The 20,074-nt window shown below is 42.6% G+C and overlaps 1 protein-coding gene across 1 annotated transcript in view; it reads right to left on the bottom strand.

Moving 5' to 3' along the window:
• The window catches only part of sh2b3 (SH2B adaptor protein 3), a 51,169-nt gene that overhangs the window by 25,508 nt on the left and 5,587 nt on the right, over positions 1-20,074 (bottom strand). The window contains exon 2 of the mRNA XM_083979567.1: positions 9,584-10,825. Coding sequence (XP_083835693.1) covers positions 9,584-10,795 — 1,212 coding nt within the window. The 5' untranslated portion in view covers positions 10,796-10,825. The remainder of the gene's footprint in view (positions 1-9,583; positions 10,826-20,074) is intronic.

Genomic DNA, 20,074 nt, shown 5'->3' with positions numbered 1-20,074 from the left:
CACACACTAAAACACACACATATACAAACACACAATACAACACTCCTCCCACAGTTTTCCACTCTTGTGTGAGAACAAAGTTTTTCTCTCGTCTTTACATTAACCCAAACAAACATAAACAAAAGCGACAACTGATGTTTAAAGCCGCCTGTCGTGAAGTCTTTTGAGCGAGCTTTGTTGCTCACCACCTCTAAGAGTTTCCTCCACTTTTCATTCAACGCTCTGTTCTTAGTATTTATCCTCCACTTGCACCACAGCCGTGCAGCAAACTTTTGCCTAGTGGCCCTGACTCCTCCTTCCCACCCCGAATGCTCCAGCTGTCCCAAGGGGATCCAGAGGTATCCCCAGACCAGGTGGGATGTGTTTTCCTTCAAAAATGTTTTTAAGGTCTACCCCTGGACCTCTCCTCCAAGTTAGACCGGATTATCCCCGCAGGAGTCATCCAGGACCGGTCATCCAAGTCAGATGTCTAAACCATCTCAACTGGCTCCTCACAATGCAAAAGGCAGAAATGATGCTATTCCAGATGCCACAACAACACCCTGCAAAGGAAACCTATTTGTGCAATATAAACACACGGCTGCATGTATCTGCTTGTCAATTTCCTGCTCCGTATTCGTGCACTACCCCAAGACACTTTAACATGCTCACAGGAGGCAGCAACTTGATCTTAAGTCAAAAGGAGGCCACTCTGGCAGAGGGTTGTGGACTCAGACTTGGCAGTGCTGACCCTCATCCCAACACACCCACACACACACACAAGCCAATGAAGCCTGCAATAAACAACGTTATAAACAAAAGCAAAGAGGTTGTGCTGAGTTCACTAAATTGCAAACCCTTCACTGCTCATCTACCCTTTTCATCCTTGAAATGGTGGTGGACACAGCTGAGGAAAAACCATCTAATTACACAGGGAGGGACATCAAGCTAAGTCCCCGACGTTCTACTAGACTGAGAAGAAAAATGAGAAACAATGACAAGTCTGTGCTGCACTGTTTGTAGAAGGCCTCTGATACTGTTCATCACAACATATGATGTTTCTGCTCTACGTCTCTACTTCGGCAGAGTTTGAACTATTGCTGCTGATGAGCCCCCCAAAGCTCAAAATCCAGCCCATTTCTATCCACGTGTGTGGATGAATGATATACATTTTCAGACTCAAATGTATTTTTTATGCAGATGATAACATTGTATACCATCAGTCTAGATTACAATCTGCTTTCATTGACCTGCAGACCTCCCTGTTTAAACACCAAAGATAATGTGTGCACTTCCCAAGGGAACAAACCAGATTTTGGTTAGCCAGAAGATCACATAGTCCTCCTACCATAGGCTACTGCAAGATGTTGTGATACTAAACGTTAAAGCTTAACCTATTTATGTGGGTCAATGAGGGGTCTTTGGCAGTGTCCACATCTTTTGGCCCATGAGCTAAAGCTTCCCCTCCCTTTCTTCTGACAACCTCATACACAGAATGCATGTAAGTCGATGTAAGTCAATGCACTGAAGCCTGGATTTAGCCCACACATGAGATTTTCAAACAGACTATTCTGTTAATGAATCATATCAAGTCTTAGGACACAACACCCACAATAAAGACAAGTAAAGATAAAAGAAAAATATCTATTTTTTCTGTCTACTCATGCTCATCATGGCTGAGAGAAGCTGAAAAGTGGAAAATTATCTAGTGGTCTCCTGTGTGCAGTATACAACATCTGAGAGGTTGTGCTTCTTTGGGGCATTTGGTTATATACACACCAAGTGCTTTCGTTGGAAATTTGTGGGTTTGAAGTTGGTAGGATTCCTCTATGACTCATCGTATTCCTGACAAGAGTCATTACTGCTGACTATGACTAAAGACTGGTTTTCTACGCAGTCTTAATCCCTCAAGCCTACTTTCACGCAAGTGTGGTGTAGGAGGACTTTTAATTAAGAAGCTAAATACTAAATTATATACAAAAAGATCAAATGATGCCAAAAACTCAGTGGACGGCGTCCAGTGAAAAATAAAAATCCTCCATTTTATTGTGGTTACAGAAACTAGCATAAACACAAACCGCACTTGTAGAAATAGAGGAATGCAGTGGTATGATCCACGTTTCTGATCACCAGGACCCAGTGTCAGTTACGTGTAACTGATCCTAATTCAACTCAATTCACATTACCATCCAGTTATTTTTATGGTTTCACAGTGTTTTCACTGAATTTGTATAAAATCCATATATGCCATTTTAGGGTAGCTTCAGGACCATATGTGATTTCAACACAGAGCTTTCAGATTAAGTGCCGGTTAAAACATAACTGATCCATGTTTTCAATTTAGTCTCCGTCAGTTCAGCTAATAAACAACTGCACATTGATGAGAAACTTTGGGGTTGAGAATTTGCCCATTTTTGCAGAGTATATTTGGGCAATATAATACAATTAGTACCCTTGTTCAATCAGTTTATTAATTACTCACACTCATTAATCACTACATATTAACAGTTTTCAGAAAATAAATGATTTTGCTTTTTTCTTTTGAATACTCCTGGGCTTTGTTTAGTATATTAAACATATTATAGTATTTTCCCTCTAATTTGTGCATAAACTACCCACCAGGTGACTTCCATGGCGGTGGCAAACATGACAGATGGGGAAATCAAGAATCTCGTGCAATCCTGCAGACCTCCTTTTCGTCAAACTCAGAGGTCGGGGCAAATTAAAGCATAGGAGAGAGCCACACTGTGCCAACCAACAAGAGATATTGTTTCCAGACAAATCTTCAAACGCAGAGCCAACTGGATGGCTGCTTGAAGATTTACAGATGTTTCAATATCCCAATTTTTCCTACAAAAACGTTCCTCATATCTCTGGATGGTACGAGACAGAGAAATTAGAAGGATGAGAGACGAGTTCAGGCAGGTCAACCGCAGAGAAACTAAAAAGCAGAACCTTTGGTGCAAAAAAGCCACAAAAGCTTAAGTAATCCTGTCAAATGAACCACAAAAGAGAAACATGAGGACATCTACTCACGCTCCACCATTTCTCATAATTCTACTGCCTATCTGGTTACAAAAATGGATTTGTTACATGATAGTAACACCTGTGGTGAATGCACATTCATTTTGTGAACACGCACATCAATAGCCATTGCATGACTCAGCCAGTCACTTCAAGGCAGAATTTCTAGGTTTCATGAAACTCAATCCCTGGAAAGAGAAAAAGATTTGACTTTGTGGGTGAGTTACAAAGACCGTTCTGACGTAAACTGAAACTCAAGTCTGTCACTCATGAGATAGTAGCTGCTCTAAATACTGGTGTCATGCACCAGAGGTCGATGGGCCACCTGGAAGTTCTGCAAAATTCTTCCAAAGATGTGCACAGGCTTGCATTGCCACATAACACTGATAGAGATCAAATTATATTGAATTGAAACTAAGACAAAACTGGGGGCAACAAATGCCACTTAAATTTTACCAGGGCATCAAATTAAGACACTGTCAGTATCAGTTAGTAATCAGTGTAGTAGTAGTAGTAGTCAGTCAGTTTGCCAATCATTTTTATGAATCTATAGATCATTAGATAACAATTGTCCTCACAAAGCCCAACACAAGTCTTGTTTTGTCCAACCAAAAGTGCAAAAGTTAAAAGTATTTTGTTTGTCATGACAAAAGACAAAAAAACTGCAACAGCTTGATGTTAAAGAACCTGAAACTAAGTGAAACGTGTGCACTGTGACTTTGGCATATTAGCGTCAAGAACTGGGACATTGTTTTTGGAAAGATACCACTGTTGTTGAGCTTTCAAATTGTAATTTTTTAAGCAGCACGGATCAAACGTCCTTCGTGGCTTGATTTGATAGAATATTATGATTACTGATTGATTTGATTTGGGTCATCTGAACCCACCATTTCGGTCCAACTTTATCCCAAATGACGTAAGAGAAATTCTACACATCTTGATTTAAAACAACAATATCGGACATTTAAAAACCAGCCACACACAGTCCTGTAGATACACTGGTCTCACTCTGTCTGTCCTCCTCTCTGCTACCACACTGTCTTTCTCATGCCTCCTGTTGTTGAGCTTCCTGTGTCTCTCTTGGTTGGTTTCATTCTGTTTCTGGTTCAGCTGACTGGGGCCCATGTGTTCAGAGCTTTAGTAGTGGTATGCAACGAGAGCCAAATTAACGCTGCATGTTGCCATATGAGAAACTAAAGTACAACAAGTAACACAGAACAGATGGACACCAGAGTCTGCTTGTTGGAAAAGTATTTTCCACTGATGTTGCAAACTCCTCTCTTACTGTCAGTGAGAAAGAGAGGGAGAAAAAAAACAGAACGTGCTCTGGAGGAAAAACACAGCACAGATGCACAGAAAGAAGCACATACTGAAATATATGTAAACAGCAAGCCACCAAGAATGTGTGAATATATGAGATGATGATTGTATTTTGACTGCTATGTAGCAATTCTGAGGCCCATTAATGGAAATGCTTCTATTTTCTTTTGATTGAAGGCTCAAGATAAAGTATCACATGACCCTGATGAGATGGAAAGACGAAGACAAAGCTTTTACCATATATGCCATCACACATAAAAACATGTGTGAGAACGTACAGAGAGAACACATGCAGACATGGAAGGACAAACTCCATGAGCAACATGATACATAGTGTAGGCACATGTACACACCAGCATGAAATGAAACCATGTGGGAAAGATTAGGGCTAGAAGAGCTGGAACAAACACATGCAAACGCACAAACACACACGCACATGCACACACACACACACACACACACACAAGGATGAGATGAGATGAGAGGGGTGTGATTAAGATGAAGTCTACAGGAGGTCTGAGGAAACATATCCGCCATCAGACTGCAGCAGTCTGTGGGAACCGACTCTGGAAGACAGAATACCACGATTTTCCTGGCAGGACGCAAACCTCGTCTGTAACCTTGACTACTGTACGTCAGATGAAAAGAAAAGCAGGGCTCGCTGTTGAAGAAACAACCGCCTCGGTCAAAGCTGGCGAAGGGTACGAGATAACTCGACACTTGAGGAAAAACCGGCGCATAAAGACGCTACAAAATCAGCAACAAACCAAAAACCTACGTCAGAATTGCTAATTGTTTATGGGTCGTGCCGTGAGTTTGTCCTCGTCTAAGTACTCTAAGTTGAAGTTAAAGACCAAGATGAGATAGAGAATTCAAGGTTGAAGTCTCAGACAACACTGAGGACATGATGGAGACTTCTGCTTGCTTTAGCTGACGGGACAAGATTCACTTCTGCAAAAAAAAAAAAAAAAAACATCTTGTTACGTCTCATCACATTTGTTATTTTGTCATTCTATCTGCAAAACATCACACTGACCCGACAACAACTGCTTATGTGACTGATGAACAAAACCTTGGAACCAATTTTCCTTCCAAAATATGCATGAGTGCAGGTGTTGCAGTGAAGAATTACTATCCAGTCTCACAATGACATCTCAAATAAATTTAATCGGAGCAGTAAAAAAAAATGTATGTCTCCTACTTTATGTATTGCATACACAAAAAAACATTGAATGGATGCAATAAATACTGTTGATTTATAGATGCAATAACTACATACACCTAGTATTCAAAGATGAAAAAGGCACATAAGCACATTTCTGACCATTTAAATGTAATTGTTTAGCTAATTTTGTATTGCAATTATGTCATTTTCCTTGTGACATAACTACAGAATTACTAAACTGTACTGAATCATTCAATAAAGCTGAACTGGACTCACAGCCCAACCTAAAGAATATATACACCCTGCTACGCTTTTGAAATATTGTGTTGCTATTTTCAGGCCTAACACTTTAGATTATGCAGAAGTGAAACTGCCTTCACTTTTAACTGCAATTAAAGGACAAGACAGACTTGCCTAGGGCGAGGCTGCATCTTTCACAGCCTTCGACATAAAAAAAAAGAAAAGAAAATTAAGTCAGCCTGATAAAAATAGGCAATGATAATGCAAAGTGTTGTATGAAATCTGATGGATGATTAAGTTTATTTATGTTTTCAGGCTGATACTGAGGAAGTATCAACTGTGCTGTGACTGGAGCTTTCTCACACGAATACATTATCAGTTTCATAGCAGCAGCAGCTTCCCTCACTGATATTACTGCTGTTTCTCACGCATAAAGACGTACGCAAACAAAAATACACACGAGCACTATCCATGAATTATAATTTTCTGTATGTGGACACGGCAACACACTCAGGGTTAAAGGAAAGAGGCCACAGACGTGTGAAACCCAAATTTACATCCACAAAAAAGAAACTGTACGACTAACACAATGTGTAACACAGTAAACCAAACATTTCCAGTCTTTTTTTGTTTTGTTTAAATGACTTCTATTTAATGTATGTGCATTTTTTTGTGTAGGTTAAAATGTTTGCATGCTAGTCTGAGACTCTCCTACCTTTTAAGGCCATTCTCTGAGCCTTAACACTGCCCTGCCAGGACTGCACACACATGTGTATGCACGCGCACACACACACACACACAAGAGAGGAGAGAGCAGTCAGACAGGCAATGCAGTTGGCCAACTACAGCACCGCTGCCATCAGCCAAGCAGATCCTGCCAGTGCCTTCCCAGTCTGAACAAACATGCATGCATGTGTACACACACGCAAACACTCAAACCACATACACACACACACACACACACAAGGCACGCACAGCTCTGGCTCTATCATCAATTACCTCACGCACATGGTTAAAGCTACAGCTGGCTGAAGAGTTGAGCGCTGCTAAATATAAAACACTATAAGCACACATACACACAGGCTCACAAATGCATGTGACATTTTTTGGTTAAAGGCCTGTCGGTGCCAGAATACACACTCTGCACACACCCTAAAGAGACTGAACTTTGCCTCCAGTGACCTTATAGATGACGGCAGCTAGTCAGCTAGTCGGCTAGACAGCAGTCAACTGAGCCGCTCTGATTACTGGTTTGGGGATCTTTGGGACTGGGTGTGCAAGCACATGCAGCCTTGCAGCTGGCCCCATCTGGAAATGTTGCAGGGTTTTATGCCATGAGGTCTAATGTGGGGAGCCAAGCGTGCATATTAAAGAAAAAAAAAAGAAAGAAGACATCCTGCTGTGCTGTGAGCTGTCAAGTTAAAGTCAGAGGAAAGCAAGTTGAGCTTTCTTATTCCTTACTTCCTAACTAAAAATGCAAGTCACTCAAATGAACAAATTTAAATGTGATGACAATTTCTTAGTTTCTGACTGTGAAAACAAGGTAGAAAACATATGACTGGCTGATGCAAACCCCAAACAAACAGGAAATCGCGTAGGAGGCATATCTACTCACCAAAGACTATAAGAAGACATCGGTGTTGCGGATTCTTTTAGGTAATTTGCACAGAAATGTCACACTGGGCAAATGCTAAGCTACAGTAATGCATGAAAATGACTGTACTATAAAGAAATGTGTGACAATAATCAGTGTGGCGTTAACAGATTAGATCTGTATTTACTAATACAAACTCTAAGTCTATTTCTTCAAATTTCTTCAACTAGGCTAAAGGGCAAACTATCACTTACACAATCTTCAAAGGTTATCAGTGTGAAACAAATGAGTTTTAACAGTGACTCAGTGTGCAACACAAGAATAGATGTGATGCTCTGATTAGCTCTCATTCCTCTACAGCTGTGACTAGACTAATATCACTCCTCTTTCAGCTTAGTTACCACCAAAGCCTTCTCAACATCACAGCACACACTGGAGTTGCAGCTGAGAAAAATAAAATCAATCACTGGGGGAAAAGATGTGATGAAAACCACCAATAAAAACACTCAAGTTTTCTGAGACAGAGCCAAATGTCATCACAGCTTTCATCGTGTTTTGTCATGTGGCAAACTGTGCAACAAAAGGAGCTTCTTAGATGCGGCAAAATATCATTTATGAAAACAAAAACAGGCGGAGAAAAGAGATGATTTGAAAAAGAGGGAGAGAAGGAGGGAGAGAGCGGGGGGGGGGGGGGGGGGGGGTATGCCTGTGACTAAAACAGCTGCGCCTGTGTGTGTTTGTGTTTTTTGGTTTGATAATTTGAGAGTATGTACATTACAAAACAAGACCGAGTACACCTCTGTGCAACAGCACTAAAACTATACCACAAACAAGTAGTTCATCTCATCTCCAAAATACCCCCAAAAAATAAATCCTGTGCTTTTTTATTTAACTTTTCTGAAAATACGTCTGATTAATAATGGCATCACATTGTTTGGTTCCATTTTGGACCAAATGGGGTTAAGTGTGTTTGCTGTGGACCTGGACATGACTGCCAACATGGAGGTGAGAGTGTGCTGATACTGTGCTTACAGTAGTTTGTTTAGTCAATACTGAATGAAAAGACACCTCCCAGCTTCAAGTAACTCACTAGGAGAGATCCTAAACACCCCTCCACCAAAAACAGTTTGTATAAAGTGAAAACTGTGAGCATGTCCTCGGCCTGGACCCATTAGAAAGGAGTATTTTAACTTAGAAGGTAGAGCAGCAAAACTCCCCCAGCAAAGAGCAGCTTAAAAGAAGGGCAGAGCATCTTTCCATAGATCTGAGCAGGACTGGTATCAAACAAACAGGCCCAAGAAAATCGATCTGCAATCAAATGTACATGCAGACGTCAAAAGATCTCACTAATGAAGGATCTACAGTACAGACGTTTGTCTGAACTGGTTCAGCCTGGCAGACTGACATCGAGCAATTCTTTTAAGGTGTGTGTGTGTGTTTCTAATACGCCTGCACGATACGAGCAAAATGTGCGATGTGCAATGACACTGTTCAATGCTGCGATGACGATATGACTTGCGAAAATAAGCATAAAATATTTTGAGCATCCTCTTTTTGAACAAATTGCACATGAATAATCAGTCAGTTAAACAAAATGTTGATTTAACCCTCTCCTGCCCCCTCTCCTTACTCATCGTATTTTAGGCAACCTATTGTGATGTTTTTATCATGCATGTTCATGTCAGGATGACAATGACACATACAGATCTACAAACACAGACAAAGTGCTAGAAGCACAGATATGAAACACAAGTTGGGGAACCTGCCACCTGCTGTGCAGAGTTCTGAGAAGAACCTCAAAAGGCATTTGCAAGAACTGCAGACACATAATCCTGTGAAACACAGTCATCTGAAAACATCTGCTGTACCAAGAACTACAGTAACGGAAAAGTGTCAGACAATGATTATGTAACGTAAGTGCAGTGTGCTTTCTGGATCAACTGACATGTTATTACCCCAACTTGACAAAGCTGATAAAAAACAAAACTAAATGTGAAAATATTCACTTTACACATGCAACACATCACAGTGTCCACTGAGCTGGAGATAAAAACTGGCCATCTCCCTGCAAACCAAGGCCCTCAGACCTTTTGGACATCAATCAGCAAAATATCACATTCTGTTTAGTCATGTTGTTGTTGTGAAGCTCAAACGTGTCAGTAAAAGCTAAAATTAAAATATCCGAAAGAAGCAGGAACAGTGAGTGAGTGTTAGTATGAATACCACTGATATGAAATGTGTGAATGAGCATGTGTGTCTACCTTTGGAGGATCATAGAGCTCCAACTGGTACCTCTCCCCTCCTCCTCTTCCTCCTCCTCCTCCTCCTCCTCCTTGAGCATCCCTGATCCTCCTGACCAGCAGGCGGCAGCGTTGCCAGCGGGGTTGAGAGTCTGAGATAGTGTCATCCACCAGTAAGTACTTCAGTTGGCCCTCCTTACAGCAGCCGCTCACCTCTGACCTCCTCTGCCTCATGCTCCTGTTGTGGAACCGACTGCGTAAACGATCCAGGATGTGAGAGGCGACTTCCGACCAGTTTGAAGCGCCTGGGGGGTTGCCCCCGGAGTTCAGACAAGAGGACGAGTGGGAGGACGAGGAGGTCGATGACACGTCCTCATTTGTGGAGGAAATCCCACCCACTCTGTCGCCATTATTTGGGGGATTGTTGCTGTTGGGGGTGGCGGTCGGGTTGGGGTTGCTAGGAGACAGGTCCTGGGATGAGGGTGATCTGGGGAGGGGACGTTTCTTGAAAATCCTTTTTACCGTCTCCTGGATTTGACTGACGGAGAAGTGTGTGACGTCAGCGTGTCCAGGGTTGGTGGCCGAGGAGTCAGATGAGTACCGTTCAGACACCTGACGACGATCTGCGCCAGATATCTCCTCGTTGCTATGGCTGTGAATCAGCAGCGACCCGCTGCCGGTGCTGCGAGTCAACCCTCGGAGCACCACCGGGTTCCCGGACAAAGAGTTTCCCGTGGCGCATCGCAGCGGCTGCTCCTGTTCCCTGCTCACCACCACCGGGTCGACCTTCGGTGGCACCAACGCAAACAGAGCAGCTCCTCCGCTCGGCCGGCCCGCCTCCCGGTAGTCCTGCACGCCGGACAAAGACGTGATCCGCGGTCGGCCGGTCACAGCCTGCGTGGGAAGGGGACGGGCCACTGAAGACGTGGGGGAGGCATTACCGGTGGCGGTGGAGCTTGTGTTCTGGCTGAGAGGAGTGCCATCTTTGTCGACCTCGCAGCAAAAGTGCTTCTGGAAGAGGTCGGAGAACTGCTTGGAAAAGGTCTCTGGCGGGACCACGTCATGTTGTGGCCAATCTCTGGCGAAGCTCCGGTAGTGTCCGGCCAGCTGCCGGGCTGTGGCGATGGCGTGCAGCTCGCAGAACTCCCTCCAGCCTCTCGGGGGCACTGCCACGCCAGGGCCTCCTCCTGCTGTTGTGGTGGTGTTGGCTGGATGGATAGTGTTACCATTCATTGCAGTAACCAGACCGGCTGAGAATCACTGCTGCGAGACAAAGAAGGTAAAAAAAAAGAGAGAGACAGAAAAAGGGGGAAAAGGGAAGTGGATGGTTGGAGAGGAGGTGGGATAAGAAGAGGGATGTACAGAGGGGAGAAAAAGAGATGATTGAGGGACAGACAAAAGAGAGATATGGAAACAGTATTAGAGGCAATTAAGATAATACATTGTTGAGCAAGAACTGGAGCACAAAAGATGGGACTAGCAAAAGGGTCAGAGCATTTCTTTGAACTACTTGAAAGTTTGAAACAACTCAAACACAGAGAGAGAACAGCCAAAAGTCTGATTTTATCTGCACTCAATCTTAAACGGCCCAAATTGGATTACATGGGCCTGCAAAGAATCTGTGGCAATCAACCAGTCATTGAGTATCTTAATAGATAAAGACGGCCACAGTTCACTCAAAGGACAATGTGTAACCATTCAATTTGGGAGAGGAAAAAACTCAATCAGGACCATAAACACTATTAAATGACTTCAGACCTATGAAAATCAGTCGAGGTGAATAAAACAAAGAGAGAAAATAAAATGAAGATTGCAGTGCACACAGAAAAGATGACTAAATCAGGTCCAAATTGCACCAATATGGACACAAGTATTTGAAATGAATGAATGCAGTAATGAGTCATTCGGAGGGACAGTGAATGAGGCTCTGGATGAGGAAGTACGGTCTGAAAAATTTCTCAATCGGCCACACTGCCTGCTCGGCCATCTGTGTGTTTGTGTGTGTTTACGTGTGACCTGTTTCAATGTTCCTTCTCCTTTTTTCCCTCCCCCCTAAACCCCCCAAATGAAGAAGACTTCATCATGTCAAGACCATTACACAGACTCTGCACCCTGTTTATTCAATCAATTTGTCTCGTTGACAAATTGATGAAATAGGCTTGTTCACCCCGACAATAAAAATGCACTGTTGCTCCTCTAAATTCCTCTCCAGCTCAGGGAATAAGTGCCTGCAAATGGGGTGTGATGATTATTCAGAATATGTCAGTGTACTGCAAGCACTTTTCTCAGGAGGTGAGTGTTTTTTTAAAGGGGATTTTCCTTGGATACACTGAGGTGAAGGCGCTCAACCAACCTTGGACAGCTGGGCTTCCAATAGTTTGTCCCAGCTATTTGTTCTCTGTTCTCTGCTTTGTTTCACTTCCCTGCTTTTGTGGCTACACGCTGATACACTAGTTTCTGCTTAGTTTTATCAACGCACGGTAGGCTTTTCTTTCTTTGTTCAAACATGGAATTAATTATGAATTTAGAAGAGTCAATCATTTATCAAAACATAGTGTCATAGAAGTACTTTCCCATGACCATCGTCTGCAGGAAGATAGTTCTCTTCTTCGACATGTGCATGCTGTTACTCACCACCTTGGTTAGCCCCTTGCCTCTTTTGTAATTAGACAGAAATGACTGAGTGGTTTTCAAAGTGAAATACATAGTTCCACAGAAAAGAGGAAACAGGTTGCATTCCTAAGTACTCAATAAGAGCCCAAACCTGAGCTTCATTCATGCACACCCCCGGTGTGTACGTATACACATACAGACACACACCGCTGACCCACTAATACGGTCCACCCTTGGTTATCAAAGACTAGTCATAGTAGGAGAGACACATTTCCAAAGAACCTCAGCAGGCCACCTTATGATGCAAGAGTGGAGCTTCTTGGTTTACGCAGACAGCCCATGGATGATACAATGTTGTATAATCAGCCGCAGAGTTGCTGGACTTTCACACTGTGCAGCAAAAAGACTGATGTTTGTATGTGCCTATCAAGAGATGTAGGGACATAGAGTATCTGTCTGATTGTTAACTGCAGTATGATAGGATTTTGGCAGTTATATTTTGTTGTAGAGGGTGATAATGGTTGATCATAAAAGGTCCAAGGACAAAGACAGAGAACACAGGTAGAATATCTCACCATGAAACATTTTACAGTCTGGAAAACATTGAAAACATCATTCATCAGGTTTATCAAAAAGATACCAACACGCATTAAACATAACAACTGCAGCTGGTTTTCTATATACTGCTGCACACATGCTTCCCATGCGCGAGCAGCTGAAGAGCAGATGAACACACTCACAGTAAGGCTTCATCTTCAGTGGCGTTAACAAGGGTTTGTCGTTCTGAAACTGAAACGTTTTGCCTACAGTACATACCATCTTCCTCCAGTGCAGCGGAGAAGGGTCTAATCAAAATACAGGAAGCATGAGTATGATGTGTGTGCATACGGGCATGTGGGTTGGTGTGGGGGGAGTCACAGACTGTGGTCCAACAGATCACAGAAAACCACAAGAAATAAGAGGAGGGGGCGGGAGATGGGGGGTTTGGGGGGTGGGGGGGGGGGGGGGGGGGTGGCTGTGGTCGGGGCCAAACATGGAGCAACATGTCTCGTTATCTCTCTGCTAACATCTCTCTCCCTCTCCCTGTCCTACACGCAGAAAGAAAAAAAAAAAGCCATGAATTCTTGAGACTGTATCATGCAACGAGCTTGCAATTTTTAAAATTTGCTTCATCAAACATACCAGGGGACGCGTACGTCAATGAGGGAGTGAAAAGTTGGCATCGCGAAATATTGCGTCACTAAAGTTCCTGGATGTGTCCTGTCACAACAACTAATTCCCTTCCTGTACTTTGCGGAGCATGCTCAGTGCATGCCCCCTTGTGCCCCTGCAGCCGGCCCCCCCAGAAGCCTGTTTCTATCTGCCTGGCCAGCCCAGCGATGACTCAGCACTGGCTGACTGAAGAACACACACACACACACACACACACACACATGCACGCACGCACATATACACAGACGCACACTTCCTCTCGACGTATCCCTCTGGGGGCTTGGCCGTCTCTGTTCCCATGGTTTTCCCTTTCTTTTCATCCTCTTCTGTCCTCTGGTGTGAGGATCTCCAGATGTGTTTGGGTTCATGCTTCCTTTACTCTTTACCTTGACTAAGGGCCTGACAGAGCCACAGTCAAGTTGTGAGGGAAAACAAAAAGGCGAGCACACTTTGGTGTCTCCCTCCGCTGTTCTTACCCAGAATCTCTAACCTCATCGTGGTGCTTTGTTATCGTATTATTGTTTTACTAGACAGCATTCAGCAGGGGATGACACCAAAGAAAAGGGGCCAATTCAAACACACTACGTTTCAAGTGGAAAACATTCCTGCACAATAGAGTCAAAGTTCCTGCATTCCCTCCTTTCTTCCTCACCTTCCTCATCACTCCCTCCTTGTCCTCTTCTTCCACTACAATGCCTGCATTCTTAACTGTGACACACACGCACATGAGCATGCACACACACACACGTGTGCGCGCGCACACGCACGCAGGCACACTGATTGCTTTCTTCGTCTTTCTCTCATGTGCTTTACTGAAATCCGGCACAGCTTTTTCCTGCAGCGTCAACATCACAAGCAGCCTGAGAAACTGCTGTCCTGACTGCTGACTGTGGCTGATGTTGACATCAGTCGCGGGCTCTCACTCTGACTAGAAAACAAAAATAGTTTAACCAAACGATTGCTGCTCACCTACATGTATGACTGCGAGAGCTACTAACGCTGCAGCTCAATTGCCGCTGTTGAAAATAGCAGTCAGTACCAGACAGCGGCTTCTACAACACTTGCCTTTAGTGGGGGCCAATGCACATGTCAGACAGGTGCTGGAAAAAAAAAAGTCTGCCAGGAAAGCAGCTTGTGACTAACTGACAGTCAGAGAAATAGAGCACAGTCTCTTCACCTGAACCACTGACATGCACATACATTAGGCTGTCTACAACAAAGAAAACAATGAGTCAAACTACTTAAATTAACAATGAATTACTTAAATTGTTATTATAAATCTGCCCCCAGTTTCTCAAATGTGATGATGTGTAGCTTTTCTCTTTCTATTCCCTTTATAAATTGAATGTATTTGCATAAAGATGACACTTTGTCCTGTGAATGTCTGGTGGACATTTAACACATTTCATGATTAAGCAAGAAACTAAGTAAATTGATTATGGAAATAACTGCCTGATGCACCAGTTTGGTGGTTGTCTCCTGTGCAACCTAGTCACTTCCAAATCTAAGTATACCCTGTGATGTGAGTCATTTAAATTACAGTGAGTAGTACATTTCTCACCCCCATAACTGTGAAAACCAGAAATAGAACTAGACTTACTGGGAAACGGTCCACAACAGTTTTTAATCAAGGAAGGAAGGAAACCGGACACGTGAAATGACACACATGAATTGATCTGGTGAGCATGGGTAAACCTCATGACTTGTGTCAGTTCACACAGATGTTTTGTAACACAACACAACATTTAAAGGGATGAAGGTGTGATGCTGTGGTATGTAGGCTACTTCCCGCTAAATGCCCAGACACCACGTGCAGACGGAAGAGCTGGTGGCATGGTGGTGTGACGATGAGTTTCAGTCAGTCTGGAATCAGCTATGCGCATACACACACACACACACAACATATCACACTGCTCAAATACAAACATCACCATTACATCTTGAAGATTAAAAAAAAAACATAAGAGAGAGGGCCCTCTCTTCTGTGCACAACCAAGAAATACAAAGACACACAAAGACTGAGGCTTATACAACACGTAGAGAATTATCAGTGCTGCTGGTGGAAGCCCTGTTGTAGGGAGGCCCTATTTATATCTCAAACGCCTGGTATCAGCTCTCACACACCACTGTGTGTTCCCTGTTGTCCCCAGTTGGGGACATCTCTTGCTTGATGTAATGGACACACAGACACACAGACACACACACACAAAAGAGATCTCTGAGCTTTCAGGTCATGTAATCATAGAAGTCAATAACCACAAAGGCTGCATGTTACGGCCAGTACAAAAGCGCCTTCATATACAGTTCTTCTAATATCCACTAGATGTCTGGTAGTTTAGACTGGGAGGAAATAAATGGAAAACACTTTGAAATAATATTAGTCCTTGTTATTTCCACAGTTATCCCTCCATTATTAAAGAGGATGTTGGGCTTTTAGGGGTTTGGACCAGGGTGTGTAATTATTGACCTGTTTTTTTCACTTAAACGCAACACATTTTATGATTGTGGCCTCTCCAATTTGAAATTGTACTTCTTTGGCGTTCCCTCTTCCATTGAACATTAGAGTTAATTTAATCACTGGATTTTATGCGAGAAACTTATCAGTAGATTAATCAGTAATGAAAACAATAATTGTTGTTGTGTGCATTGTTGCAAGCAAGAAAATTGTCTGATTATGAAATAATCACGCTGCTATTGCTTCAGCTCCTGTGCGCAAAAAGATGTCAGCCAGCAGGAAACACAACTTCAAGTCTTTCAAGTGTCCCTCTCAGAAAACTACGCATGTCATCACAGACACAATCCGTGTTTTTGCAGACATACTTGTAGCACACATGCACGTCTCAGTGTTCGTATTCACGTACACCTCCATGCACCGTTTGGTGGCTCATTACTATAGAAATAGGATGTTCTCCTAATTGTCATAGTCATTATATTTAATGTAATTTACAGCAAGCCACATCCTTCTGACCTTTATATAGCCTCGGCCTTATTACCGAGATCAGCCGGATCCAATCTCCTGCTTAGGACTCAATTAATCTGCATGGCATCAAGGCGCTCAGACATCAAACACTCCAGTTTTTCCCGTAAAAAACTGGAGTGGAAAAAATAAATTAGAAAAAAAAATGTGGCAACATGTGCATCACAAGGTCTGGGATGAAAAACAGATTTTGTTACCACCTTTGAATTTTAACTCTGTGAATCACAGAATGAATCACAGAGCTGGGGATAAACTTACAAAGCTGGGGGAGAGTAAGTGACTGTTTGAGCATGTGGGGGGGTGGGTATTAAAAAGAGAGGGAGAGGGAGAGGAGGAGAGCGGGGGCAGGAAGGGGTGAGTGAATCAAACAGGAAAAAAAGAAGTCGCAAAGACAGGGAGTAAGAGGGATGAGGGGATAATGAGAGGGCAGGCAGGAAGTGAGGGAAACAGAGCGGGAGAAAGGCGAGAGGCGAGAGGAGAGAGGAGAGCGCACGGAGCCAGGTCTGTGGCTGAGGCTCCAGGTGGCAGAGGAACAGAGACCAAAGGATCTGTGCTCTGCCTGGGCAGCAATCACAGCAACAGGAAGCCCTGCCCTGCCCTGGCAAGCAGCGACCAGCACACACACACACACACAAAGATATTGTACACGCACATGCACACACACACACACTAGATTTACGTCAGGGGTGGAAAGTGAATATCAAACTCAAGTACAACAGCTGTTACCTAAAATAGCCGGCGAACGAAACAAAAACTTGTTTGTGCTGACAGCTCCAAGTTCATTCAGAAGATAACATCGTTATATATTCAGCCTATTAAACAATTCCTCTGGTCTGCTGAAAATATCTGCATGGAGGACACAGTTGAGTTGATGGCAATGAAAAGGTTTGACTAAATTCTTACTAGATGGGTTTGTGACTATTTTTAGTGTTCACTGGCATAGTTATATTCATTAATTAATGACAAAATAAGACAATTAAAGCTTTAAATACAGCGGGGAAAATAAGTATTGAACACGTCACCATTTTTCTCAGAAAATATATTTCTAATAGAGCTATTGACATGAAATTTTCACCAGATGTCGGCATCAACCCAAGTAATGCACACATACAAAGAAATCTGAACATTAATGTCCATAAATTAAGTTATGTGTAATAAAGTGAAATGACACAGGGAATAAGTATTGAACACATGAAGAAAAGGAGGGGCAAAAAGGTATGGAAAGCCAAGAAAGCAGCTGGAGTTTGTCAGTATTTAGAATGTAATCCTGTCTCCTATCAGTGCAAAGTAATATCTGCTGGTTTAGTCCTGATTGATGCCTTTTAAAAAGGTTTCTCACCACCAAGGTGTCAGACAATAAGTATTGCATGGTGGGCAATGGCAAAGAGCTGTCTAAGAGCTGTCTAAAGACCTACGCAACCAAAGATTTCAGACAGAAGAGTCAAAACAATAATCAGAAGGGTTCCCTAACAGTCCAGGACCACTGGTGGAGAGCTTCAGAAAGACCTGGGATCAGCAGGTACAGTTGTTTCAAAGAAAACAATAAGTAATGCACTCAACCTCCATGGCCTCTATGTCTTGCATGGTGTGTGTGCATGGTGGCCATGGCGGTTGAGTGCATTACTTATTGTTTTCTTTGAAACAACTGTACCTGCTGATTCCAGGTCTTTCTGAAGCTCTCCACCAGTGTCCTGGACTGTTAGGGAACCCTTCTGATTATTGTTTTGACTCCTGTTTTGCAATAGTAAGGTTGTGTAGGTCTTTACACAGCTCTTAGACAGCTCTTTGCCATTGCCCACCATGCAATACTTCTTGTCTGACGCCTTGGTGGTGAGAAACCTTTTTAAAAGGCATCAATCAGGACTAAACCAGCAGATATTACTTTGCACTGATAGGAGACATGATTACATTCTAAATACTGACAAACTCCAGCTGCTTTCTTGGCTTTCCATACCTTTTTTCCCCTCCTTCTCTTCATGTGTTCAATACTTATTCCCTGTGTCATTTCACTTTATTACACATAACTTAATTCATGGACATTAATGTTCGGATTTCTTTGTATGTGTGCATTACTTGGGTTGATGCCGACATCTGGTGAAAATTTCATGTCAATAGCTCTATTAGAAATATGTTTTCTGAGAAAAATATTGACGTGTCCAATACTTATTTTCCCCGCTGTATGTCTTGAAGTAGGCTGTCAGGCCTACAAGGAAGTGGTCATGCAAACTTTGTACATACATTTCATTGAAGTTAAAATCTATAAGAGCACCTGGGGACCTCACCAAGTTAAAGAGATTGTTGATTGCTTGTGAACACAGTCAGCTTAGCTTAGTAATAAGGACCTAAAGCAGATGGGGGAAGCTAGCATCGCTAGTCTGAAGCTAACAAAACTCTTCCTAAGATTTTTCTGACCAACATTTTCCATCAATTGCATTTAAAAAAAACGACTAGGATGAAGAACTGATTACCAGGGACTAATTTCCTGCCAATCAACTCGTTGATTGATCAACTAATTATTGGAGCTTTACGTGATTGTTAAGTTGATAAAAGGGTGGGAAATTTTCAACCTGCCCTTAAGTATTAACATCTTTTAAAAAAAAAAAAACGATAAATGAGGCATAAAACTTTTTGGAGATTGGAAGCCAACGTGATGATGACTGTGGTGATTTAATGTGAGCAGCCCTGTCCCCATCTTTGTTTATGTGAGCGCCAACTGAACTAAAAAGGAACTCAATAGGAAGAATGAGTCTGTTCTCAGAAGAAATAAAACAGGAATTCCCACCAATAGTCACCATTCATTATTGTTGTAACAGCACAACAGCCTGCTCCACTGTTAGCCAACACACCAGTTAACATGAACTGACACTGTGTGACCTTTAGTCATCCCTTTCACTTCATGTTATCGACCTGAGTGTGACGGTCTGCCATGTGCACGTAAAAGTGTTTTTTTGTATTTTCTGCCTGATTGATCAGCCGCATGTACAGAGATCTGCAGTTGCAGAGATGGGATCCACCGAGTCCCAGGGTTCCTGTTTGTGTGAAGTGAGATGTGAAAGAGCTTTGATAATAAACAGAGCAGAAAGCGAGACGTACACAGCTTACATAATTGAAGAACATATTGTTAAGGAGGAAGTAGGGCTGAAACATGAGATATCCTTGGCCTGAACTTCCCATATCCTGAGGAAAGGATCAGCTGATTCAGGGTAAAACAGGAGAGGAGGAGCCTGCAGCTACATCATCAGCTAAACACAGCTAGAGTCTTTTTTGAAGACTCCAGTAGATGCTTGTCTCTTTTAAACCTAAATTCTCAGTAAAAATATGAATAAACTTTGTTTTCTCAAAGACATTGTAATGTGTATTTGCATAAAGCATCTTCTAAATGCTAAAATAACCCATTGCATTGTTGCATTTTGTGTAAAAGGTGTTATAAAAATGAAAAAATGCTGATATAGCCACACTACATTAACAAAGCTATGGGGGCAGGAGCAACATCTAATGATCCATGTTTGGCATTTGTTGTAGCTGGAGCTTTAGGAAACACATCCACGTCATCTAGATTAAGCTTTCAACAAAGAAAGTATGAGGCAGTAGCAGCTATAAACTATAAAAGACTTTGTTCCAACTCTGACAACTCAAGTTAGGGAATCTGTAGGTATTGTATTGTATCACCTTTCAAGCCTTAATGTCATTGCAGGAATGCGTTTAACCAA

The sequence above is a fragment of the Trachurus trachurus genome (assembly GCF_905171665.1).
Source record: "Trachurus trachurus genome assembly, chromosome: 9".
In the NCBI taxonomy this organism is placed as follows: Eukaryota; Metazoa; Chordata; class Actinopteri; order Carangiformes; family Carangidae; genus Trachurus; species Trachurus trachurus.
The sequence above is the reverse complement of the archived record's forward strand: the minus strand, read 5'-3'. Positions and strand labels throughout refer to the sequence as shown.